Genomic DNA, 21,338 nt, shown 5'->3' on the forward strand with positions numbered 1-21,338 from the left:
AGTGAAAAATGTCCCCGGTTCATACAGACAAAGAAAAACTCTTATACAAATGAATGCCCAGACATGGTGCTAGCTTACCTCAGGTTAGATGGGAGGGAGTTTTACAAGCAGACTGACACATTTCTTTATAACAGTCTAGTATAACTGTCATTTGATTTTACCCATAAAAATCCTTCTATAAAAGCAACAACTAAGGAAAGCATGTTCTGGGTTTGAATTTCATAAAAACAGAATTGCACTTTTGATACAACTGCTCTTTTTATGATGTCTGTGAATAATTCTCCATTTAGATTTCAAATTACAGCCCCATGCAATTTTTAAGAAAGCCACCTTAAAATCTCCTTGGAATAGTCAGAAACAGACTATTACCTGTATGTAGTTTATAACTTGCTGGTGTCTTTGTTTGGCTGCAGCGACTTCACTGTCTGAAATTGCTTCCCTCAGGGATTGCTGGGTTTTCAGAGAGTCCAGCTCTATGACAGCAGAAAGGCGGCAATACAGGCTTATAAATTTTTCCTTGTAACAGCAAAAATGAACTGTGAAAAGACCAAGTGCAAAGGAAAATTCTTACATACTGGTTATGAAATATGAAATCCTTAGCTTTCAGAACACAAATTTTATTAAATATAGTAACTAACTCTGGGTGGGTTACAGGCTTCAGTTCTCCTCTCATTTACCCTGGATTTATTCTCTAACTTCACTGATTTCAAAAGAGTAATTTCTAATTTTATATAAGTGAAGGGATAATCAGGTCCTTAGTATGCAGCTCCAGAGGCTGTCTTGCCCTTGATAGTTTTAATCAGAAAGGCTGTTTCTGAGGCTTTTCTAGCTTATCATTTCTTTGATCAAGAAAGTAGTAACATGACCGGAAAATGAAACTTTTTTTTTTTAAATTGAGTGTTTCAGAAAGAAAGGATCATTTCGAAGGCTGATAACTTTCTCTGGGGCTAAGCTGGTTTAAATCGGGAACTTCAACGTAAATAACTCAGCAGGAAAAGCCTTGCAGTGATATCACAGTTTGGGAGAAACAATTAAAACTGTTTTAGGTGTTACCACACATCATTCTCTGAACACTCCTGCAGAAGGGCAACACAGAAAGTTCAGATATGACCTCTTGTTTTGTGTAATTTGACTTTGGAATAGCACAGAACTATTCAGGCTGTACCAGAGGTAACAAGAGACAGAACGCTACAGTGCCATGGAACTTTGCAAATGTTAATTCACCTGGTGTGTTAAAGCTACATTATTCCAGAACCTGCTGCTGCGCAGGCAAAACTGAGCAGTTACCTCTCCAAATGGCAGTGCAGACATACTGAAACTTGCTGAGGGAGAACAAGTTTTCAGAAATACTTCCCCATTCATTGGTGCTGCAGTAAATGCAAACATACAGCATGATCTTGTTAGAGCAGTGAGTGCCAGTTGGATTTACTGCCGCTGCTCTTCTGGACTGGGGCATGGCATTTTTCAGGGTGTTCCAAGTATAAAATGCACATATTATTCTCATTGCAAATATTAAAAAAAAGAGAAAACAGTCCCATGTCTACTTACCCCTTACAAACAACAAGATTGAGAAGAATTTGTTGAACTAAGAGATCCACTCACAGAAACATTGTTAGTATTAACAATAAAGGCCTAATCTGAACATAGAAATCTCACAAAAAAGAGTGAAAGAATGAATTCTACCTTCTGGTTTCAGCAATGCCTAGATATTGCAGGGATCCAGTGTGAATAGTGTGTGGTCTTACAGTACGTATGCCATATGTGGTGGACTCTTGAGTGAATTACAGCCGCGGTTTCGGCTCCAGTGCTGAAGTTTTGAGCCTTTGTGGTTTTAAGTCAGACCCTTTAATGTTACTTTAACAAATGTTACTTCAACATAGTCTTTTGTGGTTATGCAATTATATAGTTGGTAGCCACCAGTTAATGGGGAATGGAAGCTTCTAATATTTGAGATGTGAATCACAGTCACTTTATAGAACATCAGGGATACATATATAATAAGTCATATTGAAATGTCATCTGCCTTTGGCCAGAGGATTGCTTACTTAAAAAAATACTCAAAAGTGAAATTCAGCTCTCCATACTGTTTTCTCTACCATGAACTGCTTCCCCACTGCAGCAACATCCCTGAACAGAGAGGGCTGCACCTGGAATGCCTTTTGGGAGATGGCTCTGTTGCATGTTTACCAGTGCCACACCATCCCATGCAGGCTCTGTTGATTTGTCAGACCCATGCAGGCTGTGTCCCTGAAATGAGAGGCACTCCTGGCCCTGGCCTGTGTCCCACCTAATGAGAATCAAATAGTCTGCCCAACCTCTAGTGAGGAGATTAATTGCATCAGAGATTAATATGATTCACGCATTAATTTGCATAGCAAGGCAGCAGGCCTCTCTCACCAGGAGAAATGATTCGATCTGCTCCATACTCAGAGGCCAATTGGTGGCTTCAGGGTGGCACATCAGAAGATAAAAGTCTGGCTTTAGGGCACTGCAGCCACGTGACCCAAAGCACTGTGCTAACTCTTCTCATTCAATTACATTAGCTTTCCTTTGAAGGGGTAACTTTTCCTTGGCAGACTACACCATGTATTGTGTGGCTGTTGCACTCATAATTGTATGGCAGCTCAGCTGGCATCTGTCCTCCCACGGCCAGCAGAAACCCCCAGAGCTGTCACAGGCATCACAGTGTGCTGTGGCTGATGTGGCATAAATACAGTGCTGTATTCCTGCCTGATCCAAATGAAATTTGTGTTGCTGGGTGATGATAGGTCATGGATGAGTTATGACTGCAGATACACAGTCAAGGCAAGACACTCCATTAATATCTACTCTCTTACACAAGTGATTTGAACAGCACTTGGCACTGATACACAGGAGATAGGAAGGTAATGGTGTCACATAAACACCTGAGAGGGACATCAATAGGGACAGAGTTGCCACTAGAGACCTTTCCTGCAGTGGCTCCTGGTGTACTGACTCGATCAGTTTTGGCACATATCTTTCTCTCTTCTCCAAGGCAGAGGAAAGAAAGATCCCCAATTTTACAGGCTAGAAGGAAACAGAGCAGACTGATGTGTAAGGCTCAGCAGCCCCCACACTTTAATATTCTTTCTAAAAAGAACTATTAAGTCTTTATGAGCTGCTTTTATGTGGAACCTTTTCTTTTCTCTGTGGACCAAAGAAGAAGAAATGAGAAATAGAGGACCTTGAAGCTAAAGCATCTTATGCCTTCTGTGAAACAGCTGGAAAACTCTGTTTTGGGAAATTCTTACCCAGTCAGCAATGCAATGCAATGGAAGAAGAGAGCTGAATCTGCTACAGCGCAAGATGTGCTCCCCAAAGAAAGAGATTCAAGTCCAGTACTTTGGCATTTTTCATAACAGGTTTTTGCTGCACCATAGCAATAGAACAGTCTCCAGCATTTTTCCAGGTATCAAAGGGAACAAGATGTCTGTCATGTGGGAAAATCTATTCAGATCTTTCACAAAGCTGTGAAGGAGTCAGACCTTGAGTAGGACCATCTGCAATCAGGATCTGCAAAAATCCCTATTACAAAACCAGCAATTATCCTTGTGACAACTTAGAGAGATGTTTTTTGCATCTCCTGTCACACTCCAGCCTTGCTGTGTCGTATGTGATTTCTCTTGGTTCTGTGTTTTAAAGAGCATCATCTTGCAAAGAAGCTTATAGACATATAGTGGATAACTGTGGGCCTTGCTCTCTGCTTTGCATTTCAATAACGATGGCTACAGTATATGCTTTAACCGCCCTGCTCCCTCTGTAACTTGTACACCGTTATAGGGAGTGTTGTTGCCAAAGCCATCATGTGATTTATTGACTCTCCACTGGGACAAGGGGGAAAACAGATACAACTTTGTGATTTTATTATAAGGAGACTGGGTTAATATTTCTAGGTGAAGCAAGCTACTATACCGAGTTCAAACATCTGAAGAGGGAGGTTAAGAAATCCTGAGTGTGGGGTGTAAGGATTATTCTGTCCTGGGGCAGTGCAGACGTCGTCTGAGGCGGGGAGCAGGAGAAGAAAGGAGACATTGTGACCCAGTTCCAACACCTCCTGTGTGTACAGACGGAAGTGCTTAGCCTGTACAGGGACACGCGCGGGGGAAGGAATAGGAGAGAATTACAACATGGCACTTATATAAACAACACCCCAAATGATATAAAACATTAAAGAAAATTTGCACAACATCAAGCTCGGAATTTTTATAAAACGTAAATATTTGGGGCGGGGGGTGGTGGTGGCTAAATGTGGGTTCATGTCACTACATAAAATAAAGATTTAAAGCTGCAATGTTCCACATTAAAACAACACACACAGGCACAACCCCCCTGAAAACAACATTTATGTTTCTTATTAGGCAGAAAATGATCACATGCCATGTGCTTTTCAAGATTATGATTGCATAATTATGTGAAAACATGAAAATGGATTCAATTAAAAACCTTTAAGATTCAATTTAGGGTTGGTTAAGAGAAATATGCAGCTCTCCCTCAACACAGCACTGAAAAGGTTTAACAAGTGCTGCAGCAAGAGAAAATGGCCCAGGCAGGAGTGGCCTGAGGCTGCTCAGAGCTGCTGTGTGCAGTAAGCACTGCCTTCTGCCCTGGCTGTGTCCCAGTGCCACTGTCCCTGCTCCTGGTCACCACAAAAATAATAAAAATACATAAGTAAATCTGTGGAATTAAAAATTCAGTTCATTAACATAAAAGTTTGGTCCTGAGCCATCAGACCATTTGCATCTGTGTTTAACTGTAAGGTCATGTTGATGTCTATCTCTCAGGCACAACAGATGAGCTCAGATGCTTGGCTGAGCTGCAGCCTCAGGAACATATTGCACAGTGATTTCAATATTTTAGTCCTTAACTCTAAAAGAAAAAACACAGTTGCACAAAAGCTATAACCTCCAAGCAAATGCAGTAACACAGAGACCTGTACAGAGCCCTATTGAATTAGAGTAACTGACCACAAGGCAGCACACCATCTGTCTTAATTCTGGATTTACTTGAGTCTTACTTGGCTCTTCTCAGGCTAGAAGGTGCAGCACTGATGGATTCCTTTTTAAAAGCAAAGCTTAAACCTTTCAAAATCAAGAAATGTAGAACCAGATTAATTTATTTTAAGGCCACATCTTTCTAGCTGCACAAATAGACCTTGAGGTGAATATAAAGATGATTTACTTCTACTTTAAGACCTCTTTACCCTTGCAGACCAAAATAAAATGGAATTAATGTAAACAAGAGACAAACTTCTTAGCTTATTTTTTCATGGATCTCTCACATCATAGATTATTCTCCTTGACTTTATTTATTCACATATGCATTTCTTGTACCTAAATGTAAAGCCAGAAGCCAGACACCTCTCCTCACCCACAGCAATCTGGAGGTCTGGGACTGTATGTTTTAGAAGGGGTACATTCATCTGTGTGCAAAAGAACAGCAAAATGCTGTGTCATTACCAGGCCTTTCCTACATCCTCAATCAAAGCCTCCCAAAAGACAGTCACTTGCTGTGCTTGCCTGGAAAAATGCCTCTTTTTCTTTGTCAGCTTGGTAAAGGTGCTCAAAACTACTGCTTTCATGCAAAAGTGTTTATTTGCACCTGCCTGAAGTTGCACAAATAAGCTAAAAGATGCAAAAATAGCAGGTAGTTGAAATTTGTCTTCTAATCCTTGAATGTTCACATGTCCAGGACAAGAACTGTTTTACTGAAGATGTTCCCCCTTAGAATAATGGAATACGAAACTTCTCTGCTTTGTTTTTCTTGCAACCCGGACATCAAATCCCTACTTATGAGCGACACAGTTTGTAGCTTTTTGTTGTGTTCTTAAGAATGGGGTTTTAAAAAGGTGAGAAATCCCACAAAGGCAAATACCTGATGCAGAGGTAGATTGATCTGTTTGAGGAGAGCTTTCACTGCTGTCTGGAGCTCATACAAGAACAATTGAGTAGGGCAGTCTGAAGTCTGATCCATACTTTCCACAGATTCTGAGCCAGAAAGTGTTTGGATCCATTCCCACTCATCTCTGTATGTTGAGTCAAGTTAAAATTAGATATATAACAACAGTTCAGTGCCCAAGCAGGAATTTGGTGTATGTGCATTTGGGATCTGTTGATCGTTTAATCCTCATATACCAAAACAATCTAAACTTGTGCAATCTTGATTGAACTCTAACTTTGAAAAGTTTTCTTTTTCTAGCATGTGCACATCAGACTTCCTCTGGAAGTCCAACTACCTTTGAAATATTTCAGTAAGGCTTTTCACTTCAGTTTTTCTCTTTCGCATTCTTCATTCCGTATCTACCACAGTATTTTAAAAAACATGCATTAGAAATTGCTACAATTAGCAGGAAGTTTGATCTCTGTGAAGGACTATCTTCTACTCACTGCAGCCAAAGAAATTCCTGCTTTCCTCCACACATCTCTATTTGAGACCTAATAAACATGAGAATCAGAGTTCTGGATCCAATCCCTAATTCACCCTGCCCAGTACTCAGTCTTGAACAGCAGCCAGCATCAAACATTAAAAAAAAGAATGTACAGGAAACCTCACTACAAGACAAGTAATAGTTGTGGTATAATCTGTTCCTAAATAAAGATCTGATCTTAAACTTCAAGAGTCAGGGATTGCTATAAACTCTGAAACCTTAGGCTTTATATTCCTTCCAACATTGTTGTTAGTATTCACTACTACATTCTGGATATCCTTGTTATCTATGTAGATATCCAGTTCCTTTTTCCTCATGCAAAATTCTCAGCTGGTTGATGAAATGATATGGGATTAAAAAGCTCCAGAGAAAGGTCAATAAAATGTGTTGCCCACTAGGCAAGGACCAGGCAGTACAAAGAGTGCCCTTGCCAGTGGATAAGGGAAGCAGTGGACAAGGGGAAAATGGCTTTCCCAGAGCACAGGAGTTTGCTGTCTGGTTGCATTTATAAATACGGTTTCCAATTGCTATGTGTTTGCTATGGTTTAGGGTGACAAATCAAAGATATCTCACAAGAGAATAAACAGAAAAATCCCCCACACCAACAGCCCATAGTCAGCGAAAATCCACAGAAAGCGTAGCACTGAATCCACTGAAGGCTGTGTTAGGGCTGCAGGCTATGATCTTCTGAACAGGTCATTACCCCTGTGCAGAGCTGGAATAATCATGGAATACCATCCTTAGAAACCAATGGGCCCCTATCCACGTGTTCTGGATAGGCCTTCAGACTGTTGGGAAAACTCAGGTGCACCTGTTTAGCTCAGCACAGATCTCTGGGATGGCACACACTGGAGCCAAACCCTTCTGCCACACACCAGAGCCAAACCTTGCTGCCACCTACAATTTTGCAACAGCAGAATTGCCTTGGCATTAACGCTTGATCAATTGTTTCAAACTTAAAACAACTGTTCTCTCTCTCGCTCTGTGTGTGTGTAACCATACCTATACATTCACTTACTCGGAGACGTTGCTGTTGTCTCGGATTTTGACGTGACACAGGACATTGGGCAGCTTCTGCAACACAAGCACTTTGATCTGATCCACAGAGCTGCAGAGTTTTAGGTAACCCAGATACAAGCCGGGAGGGAGGCGCTGCTGACTTCGTTTGTGATAGGAAAGTATGTCCTGTTTTAAGGGAAACGGTCCTACATAAAAATCTCATATTTTTTCCACACAAGCAAAAGAGTTTGGGAGAAAAAAGCAACAAAAGTTTTTACAGCCCTCAAATTCAAAAATTTAAATTCAAAGAGCATTTAAGCACATGCTTAAGTATATGCATAATCTCTGGTAGTTTGGGTGCACTTGGACAACTTCTCACTTAAAGCCATACACAGGATCTCTAAGGTCTCCATGTCATGCAGGAATTGGCTCTGACAACCTGAGGTTTCAATCTTCTGCAACTGTGGTGTTTAAACTGGCTTAAATAACCCCCACCTCTGTCTCCTGTCTGATCATTTCAGTGGTGAGCTGGGTCAGGGAACAGATTCCTCTGAAAAACAACTTGGGAAAAGGAGCAGTTGTTTTTCAGCTGAACAGTTCCCTGGTTCAGGTTTGGTTCGTGGCTACACAGAGGGAGCAGAGCAGCACTGGGGAAGAGCTGGGAGAGAGGGGCTGCAGGAGCCAGGACTGTCCCCAAGGAAATCCTAGCCTACATCTCTCCAAAACCTGCTCTGTATCACCTGCTGTCAACAGGAAGATCTCTGTCAGCACTGGGTTTGGTAGTTTGCAAAATTGAATTAGTGGCAGCATTTTCTGAACAAATATCTTTATCAACAAATAGAGCTTAGAAGAAATTAGTATTGATGGTGAATTTCCTGAAACCAGGAGACATTTTTAGAGCTATGTATAGCAGTCCTCCAAAACTACCTGAAAAATGGTGTCTGCTGCCATCCATCCTGAGAAATGTGGGCTTCTGCAGTGGGTGAGGATTAAGACACCTGGCCCTATGCCTTTACTCTTGGAACCATCAAATTATCTGCCAGTGCTATGCTTGGCTCTGACCAGTGCAATTAGACCCTCATTTTCACAAGCACTTCATGAACAAAATACCCACTCAGTGATTAAACAAGTAATAGAAGAAAGGGTGGGCATTAGATAGGAATGTGTAAACCATTAGGGGAACATTTTTTCCACTAGGATCTCTGTGGAAATCTGATCAGGCCTGTATTTTGCTTTTCCTAGTATAAAACTTTTGCCCAGATTGACAATTTTCTGCACCTTTAACACACTGTAATACATTAAATCTAGCATAGATCAGGTAAGTTTTATTGTCTTTTGGAAATTTTTTAACATTCCTAAAACCTGGTAACATATATTTTGATTGCCTGTCACTTCCTGGTATGAAAAGCAGAGTCTCTGCCGAAGAAAGTGCCTCTAATTCAAAAATTAACCACAGCAGCCATCATCTCATGGACGGTGCTAAAGAAGGGACTAAGACAATGACTTATCTTGTATTTTGGGTAACTGTGCAAGAGTTTTAGGGAGATTGGCTGCTGTTGTCTACAGAAAACATGTATTAATCTTAACATGAACTGTCTCTGTTTAATATGAGTTCAGAGATAATTCTTGAAGGGCTGAATCCCCATGTCTCTCAGTGATGGTAGCTGAGCTGAGTGTGCCAAGCAGCTTCTGAGATCAATCCTTACCTTGGCATTTTTCTAATTGCAGGTCTAGGAGCATGTGATGTAGAAATTAAAGGAGGGTTATGGTCAGTAAAGAATTCTTTAGCGACTATACCAGGCTCCAAGGAACCCTGAATCCCACAGAACAAGTTTATTAAGTAGAACAGTAAAGTTTAAAACCTAGATTTAGTTTTCAGGGTTGGATGGAAAAATCTTACGGAGTGTAGAAATTTTAAGTGTCTGTAGAGGTGCTTAAGAACATCCCAGAGAATTTTAAAGCTTTTTATATCCCTTGCTACAGAATTCCATAGCCTGGTTTCCCGAAATTGATAGAAACAACTATTCTCTGCTAGGACTTTGAAGTAATTTCTTTAGAATCTTATGGATATTTTGCATATTAAGGATGTGATCCCAGACCCACTGGAAGTAATATAAGTCTTTACTCTCAATGAGAGCCTTGCCATTAATTTTATTGGGCACTGGACTAAGGCCTAAAATTCTATGAGACCCTTCCAAAAATCAGGACTCTGGCACAGGCTTTACAAAAGCAAATAACACACAGTAAGAGAAGCAAAGCACTACCTGGATTGTTATAAGCAAGATGTCTAATGCAGTTGGCTCCTCTGGAGTTGAAAGGGATTTCCTCTGGCTCTGTAGTTTGGATACCTGCATCCATTTGCCATTAAAAAATGAGTACAGACTCTCCACTTCTCTTACAGTAACTATCACCATATTGCCATGTCGATCCTTGATTGGCTCATAAAAAACTCTGCCTAAATTGTGAGCTCCCAGCAAATTCTAGAAAACAAATATAAAATGAAAGTTATTTATCACATATCAGGAGAGTGTTGTTTGATACGTAACTTGGTGCTCATTGACATCAGTCCCACTGACTTCACTAAAATTGAGACACACTGTGTTTCTCAAACCCTTGCCTTACAGTCATATCATTTAGTGGCAAAAGGAGAAGTTTTTCCTTAGGTTGTGTTTGTGGATTGACCTGTGGATCCTCTGATGCATTTGGTCCAGTAGTGTTTAGTCCAATGTTTAATGGAGAACATCAGAAAGACTATTATGACCCAATGACTTTATAAAAGACTTATTTACTGCAAAGAAATTCACTTATTTGGGCCAAACTTCCTAGTTTTGCCCAGTCATGTAAAGATGAAGGATGCAATTTTTGAAAGCACTCATTGTTGGTCTGCTGGTGATTCCTTTGATTTGGACTTACTTAAGAGCTGGGTCCTTATCTGAACCTTCCCAGAACTAAATGTCAGAGATCATATAAAATTCTTCTTCTTTCCCTGAATCATTCATAACAGATACTTTAAATGTTTTTTTGCTATGTTCATTAACTATAATCTCCATTCTCTGTTCCCCGTTTTAAAAGTATTCAGACTGTTTTCAGCAACAAAAGCAAGAGACCCTCATGTTTGTGCTGTATGCAAATAGTTCTGGAGCTAAACTGTGGAGTGTGTTTGTGAAGAAGCACAGGATCTGAAGAGACACGGACCCTTTTACTTCAAATACCAAGAATGTGCTAGACAAAACAGCCAGAAACTAACAAAACTACGGGGGAAAAGCTCTCCAGGAAAGTATGTGAGGATTAAAGAAAAGTAATTTTACAAGACTCCACATAAAATACATATTTTGGTTAAAATCCCTTTCCTCACACGGTAAGGCATCTGCTTATAGGTGCAAACACACTCAATCCAGTGACCAGCCACTGAAGAGATTCCCAGATGTCTTAAAGAAAAATGCCTAACATTTAAAATATGCTCATTACTTTGTGATTTTTCAAGACATCTACAGTAAGCTGGATAGGGAGAAGGGTAGTTTAAAATGAAAACTCAAATTCACAATGAAGCACATTGTATCTTTAGGGAAGTGCTGTACATTAACTTAATGATGTAAACTGACAGATTATTCTGAAATTAATTATCTGTACTTAGCAGGCAATATTTACTTATCAACTTTAATATTATAAAAATGTTTATAAAATCTTAGTATTCAGCACAGTGACTGGGTTTGGGTAGCATAACTTGTCTGTTTTAGCTTTGTACATCCCCTTCCAGTTCAGATTGTTGGTGTCTACATAGCACCTCTCCTCTGCCTTTTTTAACTGTTCTGCCTTTTGGGGTTTGTCTCCTTCCCTGTCTAACTCTGGGTGTCTTGAGTGTACATTTTGTGCTAATCCCTGTGTCTCCAGCTGGGGCATATCCTGGCAGTTGTCCTTAGCCATCTAATTGTCATATTATCATTGCAGCATGTGAATGTGCCCAGACGAAAACAAACAGTTCTTTACTGTCACTATGTTGTGAATGACATTCCAGCACAGGGAATGGGGGACTTACTAATATCAATATGGGATCGATTCATACCCTAAAAAAAGTTTTGTGTCTGCTTAGCTTGTTACCCCATCACTTGTGCTTTGTTTGCTTTAGTTGTCTAGGGTGACAACAGGCAAAGTTGCAGTCCCTGTTGTCTCTGAATCTACTGATCTAGTCCCTGAGCAGCTGCGTTATCACTGATCTTTTCCATCCTGTCCTAAATTCCTGTGGAGTCAGTCTATTAACTGCCTCAATAAAAAGTATTCAACCATATAAACTTTACTGAGATCCTTCCACTGGCGGATCCCATTAGGCCACACACCATTAGAGGCTGGCAGTTGGGTGACAATCCCTGTGGTCTTCAGGGACCAAGCAAACAGAACAGACATTTAGAGCAATAAATTTGGCAAAACTTCAGCAGAGAAATACACCACATGGGCACATTTGCTGTGTCTGTTTTTCAAGCTCTGCATTTTGCATCTCTGGTAGCAAAGAAAACCACAATGCACTGGGAATGTTGGGTATCTCCCAGTGCAGTATCTGTTAAGGGGATCTGCACAGGGTGGATGGACCTGAGTTAACCAAAGGAATATGTGCTACCTGAGCTGAGCCAACTGCACCAGGGGAATATGCAGCAGATATAATTAAAACTTTCTCTAGTGACAGCTTAAAGGACTGACAAGCAGCTGCTGCTTAACACAGGTGGTCCTCCAATAAATGTGCAGCAGGCTGGCATTGATATATTTTGGGACACTTTGGGGAAATCAGTCCAGACAGGTGGTTGCCCAGGAAGGCTGCTCTCCTGCACAGCATGCTCTGCCAAAGGGTGTGAAACAAACCTCACATGCACGTTGTAAATAATGGCCCCACAGCGTGTGGCTCTCGCAGCTGCTGCAAACCAGGTTATTGTGCTGACACGACCTGTGGGATGACATGTGGCCAACACAGTGCCCAGCAATTAGGATCTTCAGTAATGCCATGAGTGTACCACAGATTTTCTGGGAAGCTTTGGTGACCTCAACAAAAGGTAGAAGAAGTGAGGCCTGGATATACTTTTTAGGTAACAACAATGCACAAAGCTTTTTGAAAATGTATTTTCCCACAAAAGTAACTATTTTAATGAATGTGTCTGCCTGCCATCTAGAGATTTCATGTTGTTGGGAAACCCAGCTTCAAAGCTTTACAATAAAGGTAGAAATGTTCTGCTGGAGAAAGTGTAATTTCTATTTGCATAACAAGTAGTGAATTGAGACACAGAAGGATTTAAGTGACCTGTTCAGTACCACTCAGGTTGCATCTGTAGCAGAGGCTGGAATAGAACAGAGTTTAAATGCTTCATTAATAGATTAATACTTAATAATGAATAAGCCTGTAAGAGGCTTTTGAGCAGCAAATATTAGGATTATAACTCTTGAATTCCCAATCTGCAAACTCACAGGCTTCTCTGTAGTCAATATTTACTGATTCATATCTGTTTGTTTCTTTGTCTGTTTCTTTTGTTCTTTCTTTCTATTGTTTCTTTCCTTTGTTATTCCTACTCTTTACTTTTAACGTAACTCCTTCCCTCCTGGCAGGAGAGGCTCAGTGCTTCATTTCACTGGAGATGATAATGCTGCTCCAAAGAACAGTCCAAGGGACAGCAGGCAGCTCTGTCCCTTGGAGACTGGAAAGCCACTGAGCTAAGAGCCAGAAATATGCCATGGGACCCACCTGTAGCTGTGCTGCTGCTGAAAGCATCTTCTGCCTGGCCTGGAGTGCTGTGGATGAGGACACGGACACAGCCATGTTCTGCCTCAGCCACCTGATGTCATCCCACATGCAAGACAACTGCAAAAACAGATCCACTTCAACCAGTTCTTGTTCTCAGCATTTGCAAAAGCAGAAATGATATTAAAATGCATTTTGGACTTGGAAAAATCAGTAGATATTGCACATTTTGTGTTTCTGCAGATGGCAATCAGCTGCCTGGATAAACATGACGCAGATACTGACTCAGACACAGAAGGTGTTCTGTAAACATCATGAACCTGTTTCAGTTGATTTTGGACTATTGTGCAAAACTGATTTACTGTTCTTTGTGGTATAAAAAAGTAATGTGAAGACAACTTCAGTGATGGCACAACCACAACACCAAAGTTAAAACCCCTGGTTATTTCTTTAGGCTCTTGCTCTAAATGTCCCTAAAACCTTTATGTACCCACATAAAAGTCACTCATATAGGATCATACATTAAGAGTTAATTGTGTCACTATCAGTGGCCCAGTCAGGATTTAATCCACATGAATGGTTTGTAGAAATTGCATTTAACATGATAAATTTAAATGATAAATTAAGTGATAAAGCACTTAATCATTCAGCTTTTTAATGACATAATTTCATACATTCAGAGTGATGAGCAAAACCTAAGCATTGCTAGCAACAAATTCACAGAAGCAATAGATGAAATTAGACTCCCTTTACCTTTGTGAACCACAGGAAATCCTGCATAACTGAACTACTGTGAGAGTCATCGATTTCCACAATTGGGATTTGATCTTCATTGGTAACTAGCAAATTGTCTTTGTAAAAAAGTATAACAGATAAGTAGAGTCCCCTAAAGAGAGAAGGAAATACTATCAAACACCTTTCATGTCTATTCACATCCATGCCAAATTTAGTCAAAGAATCATAGATGTTAAGTTCTGAGGAGACAAAGTAAATCATCTTGTCTAAAGTTCTGTGTAACATAGGTGCAACTTCAGTCAGTGAGTTCTGAAAAATATATGGGAAGTTTATCACTTTAGATGATGTGAGACTACATGAATCTAAGAGATTATGGATCTGTGCAAGTCATGGACATCAGTTTTAGTGAGAATTTTGCCAGAGTACACAGTACACAATGGAGGCTTTATGCCTTTTAGAAATCAGAAATTTTACTAAAACTTATCATTAACGTGCTTAGTTCTGCCATCCTTTACTTCAGAGCAAATCTGAGGTAACTCGATTGAAATCAGGTGGATTATTATGGATTTATATTGGTATAATTGAGTGTAATCTGGCCAACGTATCTGCAAACCTATTTATAGAGATCATTCCTTTCAATATTTACCCCCGCAATTAGTTACATACGTTAAGTAGTTACTGCAGGGAATTTAAAGACTCTGGAGAGCTCTTCTGAAAGAATTAAACTCTTACCAAAATACAAAGAAGAAAAAGCAAACTGAACACTCCTGGCAATGAAAGAAGAAATAATCCAGAATAAGCAACTTCCATTTGCTAAAACAAATTGTCAGGGCTGAGGGTTGGGTTACAGTGGGCTGCAAACCCAGCTGAGGATGTCAGAGAGTTCTCTGTGTGGGGCTTGTTGCCAGTGGACTATTCAAATGTTATCTGAGCTCTGTGCTTTATATTATGAATGAATAAATGTTGTAGTTTCATTAATGAGCAGCAACAGAGGTGGTGCTTTCAAACAGCTCAGTAGATGCACTTTGGGTTTGCGCAGAATATTTCACTCTGTTACAATTTGAATCCATTTCCAAAAGTAACATGGAAAAAATTCTATTGATTTCAGTAGGAGCTGGAGCATTATTTTACTGTCAGCTGCACCATCTTACACATCTGTGATTTTATCAGTTCATTCTGACCAATTGCTGTCTCATCAGTAGTGACATATTCACACATATTGCTAAGGTGCTTTTCTCTAATACAGAACAACAACTGCTGAAATTCAGAATGTCTTGAACATAGAAGGAATGACAAACCTTTTCAGAGTCTTCACAAACTTGTTTGATGAATGGAAAAGGTGCTTCAGGCTTCTGGAAACTGATTGCTTGCGACCAGCATTTTGTAATTTAGAACTTTCTGAAATGGCAAAAAGAAGCAAACCAAAACCAGCTCTTAAATTTCAGTTAGTGTGTCATAAAAAACCCTGTGTTTCTTGAACCACAGTACTAAATTTCAGTCAGTGCCCATTACATTCCTTTCAAAAGACAACATTTAGAAAGATGCTCAAATGCAACCCTTTGATGGTGTTTTCATTAACTTAGTGATACATAGCAGCAGACAATTTCCTTACTTGCTGCAAACTCAGACAAGATAAAGCTGTTTTGCTCCAAGGCAAGCTTGAACCAGCACTACACACTCTTAATGCTCAGAATGGATGGGAATTTTGCAAGTGGTCTCAAAAGCCCAAGAAGGGATTTGAATCATCAGCCAACATTTGAAGGTGTTGTAAGTTCTAAATTTCTTACCACATGTAGCTTCAGCTTCTAAGAAGTGAATAATTGGTGCCCTGGCTGTCACTGACATCCCAGCATCACCAGTGTAACCTAAGGAAAAGCTTTAAGGAGACAAGATTGACCCTCATCTTTCTCTGTGTCACATTAAATGCATTTGATTTTGCTTGGAATTTTTTTCTCCATCACAACAAATTCCACTCATGTATTGCCTTAGAGCTTTCACAATTACCTTTGCTCCATAGTAACCTGGAGTCCAAGGAAGAGGTGTTAAACTCTTTTGTTCACTTCATGTCAAAGCTGAGACTTGCTGTGTGCCTGCCAGCATCTCTGGGCCAGCTCTTCAATAGAAGAATTTTATAAATTCAAATATTGTCCCAATGTTCTAAGAAAATATTGTTAAATTTTTATACGTTGCATTCTCTTTCACATTGATGAATTTGACTTAATATCTTTCTTTCTCTCATGCATGGTCTTGTGAGCCAAGGAAATATCTTCACATGGGAATTGAAAGCCATGAGTTCTGTGTAACAGCTGTGAACACCTGTGTGCCTGTGAGCAGGTTTGGAGGGGACACCAAGAGATGGCAATCAGGGACATGCAGGACTTTATAATGTACTGGCAGTTGTTGTTCACATCTGGATTTGAAAGCAATGGGCACTTAACACTGTTTGGGTTTGGTTTTGTTTTTTGTAATGTCTGTCCTGTTTCATGCTGTTGTAAGAGAAACAGCAGAAATACTTAGTTTGAAAAATAGAGTTAATTCTTCAGGTATTTCCTGTGATACAAAAAGAAAGACAAAATGAAAATGTAACTGCACAAGTGCATCTCAGTTTTCCAGGATGTGACTATTTATTTGGGTGAAGCATGGATCCCCATCCAGACTGAAGTGTAAAACATTTTGAGGGACACCCTTCTCCAGTAGGAAAAAAACATGACTCAGGAAGAGCCTCTTACGGAAAGCTGCTGATCGTCTGCTTAGGTGTTCTCAGAGTATTTCCCACTTACCTCTGGTGCAGAATAGGAGGAGCCTGTCTGTGTCTCCCTAGTGAGTTCTAATGCTGAACATTTGAAGAACATCTAAATTTGCTGTTGTCAAAACCCCATCTGTGGAAGTGCTCGGCATATCTTTAAATGCTGAATAAATTTGCACCACGATTGGCACATTGAAAGCCCCAGCAAGCAGACACATTGTTAGCAATAATTACTGCTCTGTGGAACAGTGAGTACAAAGAGAGCAAGGTTCTTTTGGGGGTGAAATCATACAGTTCAGATGTATGAGACTTATTAGATCATCAAATCCATTGTCTTTCCAGTGCAAACTTGTTCTCCATGGCATATTCTCCAATGCACTCTTCAGCTTAAACAGACTCATCCAAATCCATGATTCCTCCTTTGCTTTCTTTTCCTTCTAAAAATATTCATTTGTATTTCTATCCATATCTCCTCAGATAACTGTTATTTTACTGTGAACCTTTTTCAGTGTATTGTAGTAATGTCAACCAAATGCTACATGAAAACTCCTGACTTACTGTTTCCTTTTTCCAAGGTTAAGACCAATTTAGGAATATAAATTTCATTCTAATTATTTTCTTCTGTATTTCCTCCATCTATGCAGAGGGAATGGAGGAGGAAATTGCTGAAGGCAAAGCAACATAATTCTGTATAAAACACCCAGAGACTGCAGCATTAAAATAAGAGGGCACATTACAAGTGAAATGTATGTTATTGGTCTATTCAGTGGTTTGGGTTTAGTCCACAGATTTGCAGAACCCAACAGCAAAAGAAGTAATGTAAAACTAGATGGAGATTGTGAACTCCTCTACATTGCTATTTGCTTTTGGTTTACAGTATTGTGTATCTAGAAGCCAGAAAACATGGAGCTGAAATTAGAGGATAATTTGGATCTGCAGGAAATGGAACTTTGTCTGTTACTTAATTAACTAATAAATAACATAGAGGAACTTTCATGGAAAAGCACCAGTAGCAACACAGTGAGTTTATATTAACAAATGATAACTGAGCTGTGAGCTCTTTTAATAGAAGCCTGGGAGTGAACCCATAGCAGCCAAGATAGGAGAATTTCCAGTGTTTAGATTTAGATTAGAAGCATTCAAATCTGGACTGAAATAGGCAATTAAATAGAAAGGTGTATTTATGACACTGTCAACCTTTCTCTTCAAAGGTAGAGGGTTTATAAATATTTCTTTGCAGTTTTTTACGTAAATACAACCCATACTTAAAAGCAACCTCTTGGAAGAACAAGAACCAAGTTTCCCCCTCAAGCTCGTGTGCATCTGGGGTCTCTTCTTAAATTCCCAACCTGAACTTCTCAGTCTATAGCTTGGTTCTCAAGTCTACTTTTGTATTGTATTCTCACAAAGAATTATAAGTTAAACATCTTAAATGCCCTATGGAATCAGTGATCCCTCTCTTTGCTAAATGCAATTAAAACTATATGCTCTGCTTGTGAATCAAACTAAAATGAGAACATTTTTATTTCATCTCTGATTTGTCTGGTAAAATACATTTCAACTGAATTTCAGAAGGAAAATATCTGGTAAGAATTCTACTGAAGAGTTGGGTTCATTTCTTAATGAAGCATCACACAATTACTTAATCCACTCTGAATTGTTTAGAAAGAGAGATCTACAAGAAAAAATACTTAAAAATATGTATTTGAAGTGTTGCCAGGACACGCAATTGTAGTAACTCAGTTATGATAGTCTGTAGCATGGTATTATGAAGACAAATGGATGACTGTTATTTGTAATCATCAGGGTTTTCCAGAAGATTAAACATATGAAAGCAAAGCTTCCTAAGTAATTCCCAACGAGATTTCATCATATCGCAGAGCAGGTTCAAAAGCAACAGCTGATCTAATTCCAAAAGCTCTTAAACTCACTGTACATTCCAGTGTATTCTTCCTGGTATTTTTGTAAGCTTGTTTTCTCCAGCCCCTGCAATGCAAAGCACAGGGCGAAAGGCAGAGTCTGAGTGAACAGACTTGGGCAAAGGATCTGCCTGGAATGTGGGCAATGTCCCCTCCCAGATCCCGCAGGAGTGCACAGCCTTGCTCCTCCAGCCCCTCTCAGTTCTGAGGCTTTTGCCTGCTTTGTTCAGATAATCTCAGACCTTTTAGATTGATTACCCTCAGTTTTTTTCACCTTCCTTTCACTTGTCCTGCACTCTGCTTGAGCCAGCCTGAGCAGCTTGAGTGGGACATCCCATATGAGAGCCACTGTGGGAACGGTCAAGGTGCCTGGACACCAGGTTTGATCCCAGCTCTGTTCTCACTGAGCTCTAATTCCTGCAGAGCCTGATTCTGCTCTCACAGCTCATCAGTGGTTGTAGGCAGATTCAAGGATCTTCCTCAAACAATGTTTAGCTGTTTACTCTACAACAAATGGAACAAACAGAGGTCACAAGATTGGCATTAACCAGTGTGGTAAAGGGAATCATGGCAAAGAACAGAAAAATCCCTGGGTGGGTCCTCAGTCTGTGTGTAACAGCAGGGCCATGCTGATTTCCATCCCGTCAGTCAATCATGCTAATTTACATTAATTAAGAATAGAGATCAAGCCTCTGTATTACATGAAGTGAAAGCTGTTACTTAAGGTTTTCATATACAGCAGCTTATCTCAGATCCTTGATCAAGCTCCTCAGATTCCACTGAGGTTGATAAATATCAGAATAAAATTTCTGAGCCAAAGTGATGTCATAATTCTTACTTTTCCTGCAAATTTTGTTTTGATTCCTTACCAAATTAGTGAAATAAAAGGGATTGACATCATCATATATTTAAGGCAAGTTCCAAAAGTTCTCCTGTGATGATGCCATCCTGATTTATCCAAAATATACTACTGTGTAATGCTAGCATTACAAGCAATTATGAGATTTTTATTTGGTTGGAGGCAAGGGTGTTGCTCAGGCTGACTCCACAGTGTGATACTGCCCCATGTGAGGTCCCACAGCCTTTCAGGCATAGAAGAAAATGTTCTGAGCTAAACACATTTTCTGTATTGTTGTTATTTATTATTCAAGGAAAAGGTGTTAGGAAATCAACAATGGAGTTGTCTGTGCTCAGTTTTGAGACTGGGGTTAATTTAAGGAGAAGTGGAATTTTATAAGAACCAGGCACTGGTGTCAGATTCTCAAAAGGAGGGGTTTTCTGCATGATGTTTATAACTACTTCTGTTCTGGACTGCTATGTCAGTAAAACAATTTATACTAAGAATATTTTCAGATGTTCCATCACTTCCTGTTGACTGGGAAGGTGGCCTGAAAGACCTGAGATAGGCACTAACTCCAGAAAGAAAAAACTGTACCACAAAAAAAGCCTTCTTTAATAGCATGAAAAGCCATGTAAGAGATAGAATACATCATCTGTATTTTCAGTATCAAGACCACCTGCAAGTGATAATGCTTGCATGAATTTTAATTAGAGAAACAACATTTTCTTGCAATATCTCCTTTCCCTTTCCAAGCACCATAGAGGAATAGTTTAAGTTGCTATGGTTACAATGAGTTGTGGCAGACCGTGGATCATTGTGATGGTGACAAATATGCACGTAAGGAACAAAGGCTGCATCTTTTCATTTCAGCCAGATGATTTTAGCTCTAAGTATTTCTATGATTTTAAATCAATTGATGCAACTTGACATAGCAGTCAAACTAGGTGAAGAAAAATGAAAACTTCATGATAGTTTAACTTTTCAGTTTAAAATAAGTCCCTTTGCAATGAAGCATTATTCCAGTTAGAAGTTTATTTTAAGAAAATAAATAGTACTTTTCAACAACCCATATAGAACAGGAGTTTTTATATATGCTCCAAAAAGAATGCCAAGCTGTTGCCTTGGCTCTTGAGCTATTAAAGGCACAGTCTGTTTCTCATGAATGAAGATTGGCTGAGATTTGAACTCTCTCCCAGTTTTGATCCAGTCTGTTTTGAAATGTAGCAATCTTATCTTCCCACTGCATTGTGCAAGTATTTTTCATTATGGATTGGCATGACATCCACTTAGTGTCTTCCATTTGGAGGCAGCCAATCCCCTCTTTTGACCCAAACCAGTTGTTAACTGTCTAAAGTATTTCTTTATATGAAAAATTAAAAAAAAATCCTTGAAACATTTTAGTGGAATCCTGTGTGAAACTAATTTGCAGGGAAAAACAAGTCAATAGGTGTGTAGGGTATGGAGGGAGAAAGACTGTGCCTGTCTGTGTGCACATTGTAGCTTTCAGATGTTTTCATCCAACTAATTTCAAGGGTTAAGAGCAAGATAGTGTGCTAAAGTGATTCCAGATGGGCCAATATTAATATCTTTCTTTTCCTGATGAATGAGAAGGTATGACCTAGTTAGAAAACTGCTAAAATTACAGGCGCCACAGAGGCTTCAGCTGGTGCCCTACCACATAGATATTTATCCTTACCTCTGCAATTATAGTGCTGATGAGCTGCTCGAACCTGCTGAAGGAGGCGTTCCAGGGCCTCAGTGTGTCCCCTGTGCCGAGGCTCTCTTCCACTGCAGTCTTTCCAGTCTATTGAACAAAGGAAATAACAGAAATGAAACACAAAGGTGCAGGAGAGGGTCTAAAAATATTTTCTTGCCTCTGGTACTTCTCGGCTCTAGAGGAGTTTTACATCTCGGCAGGCAGGAGCCGTTTTTAA

General features: G+C 39.7%; 1 protein-coding gene across 2 annotated transcripts in view; it reads right to left on the reverse strand.

Annotated features, from left to right (window-relative positions):
• ANKFN1 (ankyrin repeat and fibronectin type III domain containing 1) overlaps positions 1–21,338 on the reverse strand; it is a 130,602-nt gene that overhangs the window by 13,320 nt on the left and 95,944 nt on the right. For both annotated transcript variants that reach the window (XM_042032357.1, XM_042032356.1), the window contains exons 9-17: positions 21,101–21,208; positions 15,197–15,296; positions 13,917–14,049; positions 13,167–13,283; positions 9,709–9,924; positions 7,464–7,630; positions 5,893–6,043; positions 3,934–4,102; positions 370–536 (exon numbers count right to left, since the gene is read on the reverse strand). In XM_042032357.1, the coding sequence (XP_041888291.1) occupies positions 370–536; positions 3,934–4,102; positions 5,893–6,043; positions 7,464–7,630; positions 9,709–9,924; positions 13,167–13,283; positions 13,917–14,049; positions 15,197–15,296; positions 21,101–21,208 (1,328 nt within the window). The remainder of the gene's footprint in view (positions 1–369; positions 537–3,933; positions 4,103–5,892; positions 6,044–7,463; positions 7,631–9,708; positions 9,925–13,166; positions 13,284–13,916; positions 14,050–15,196; positions 15,297–21,100; positions 21,209–21,338) is intronic.

This window comes from Corvus kubaryi, unplaced genomic scaffold, assembly GCF_017639235.1.
Source record: "Corvus kubaryi isolate FWS band 111438036 unplaced genomic scaffold, C.kubaryi_AGA036_p1.0 37353, whole genome shotgun sequence".
Taxonomy (NCBI): Eukaryota; Metazoa; Chordata; class Aves; order Passeriformes; family Corvidae; genus Corvus; species Corvus kubaryi.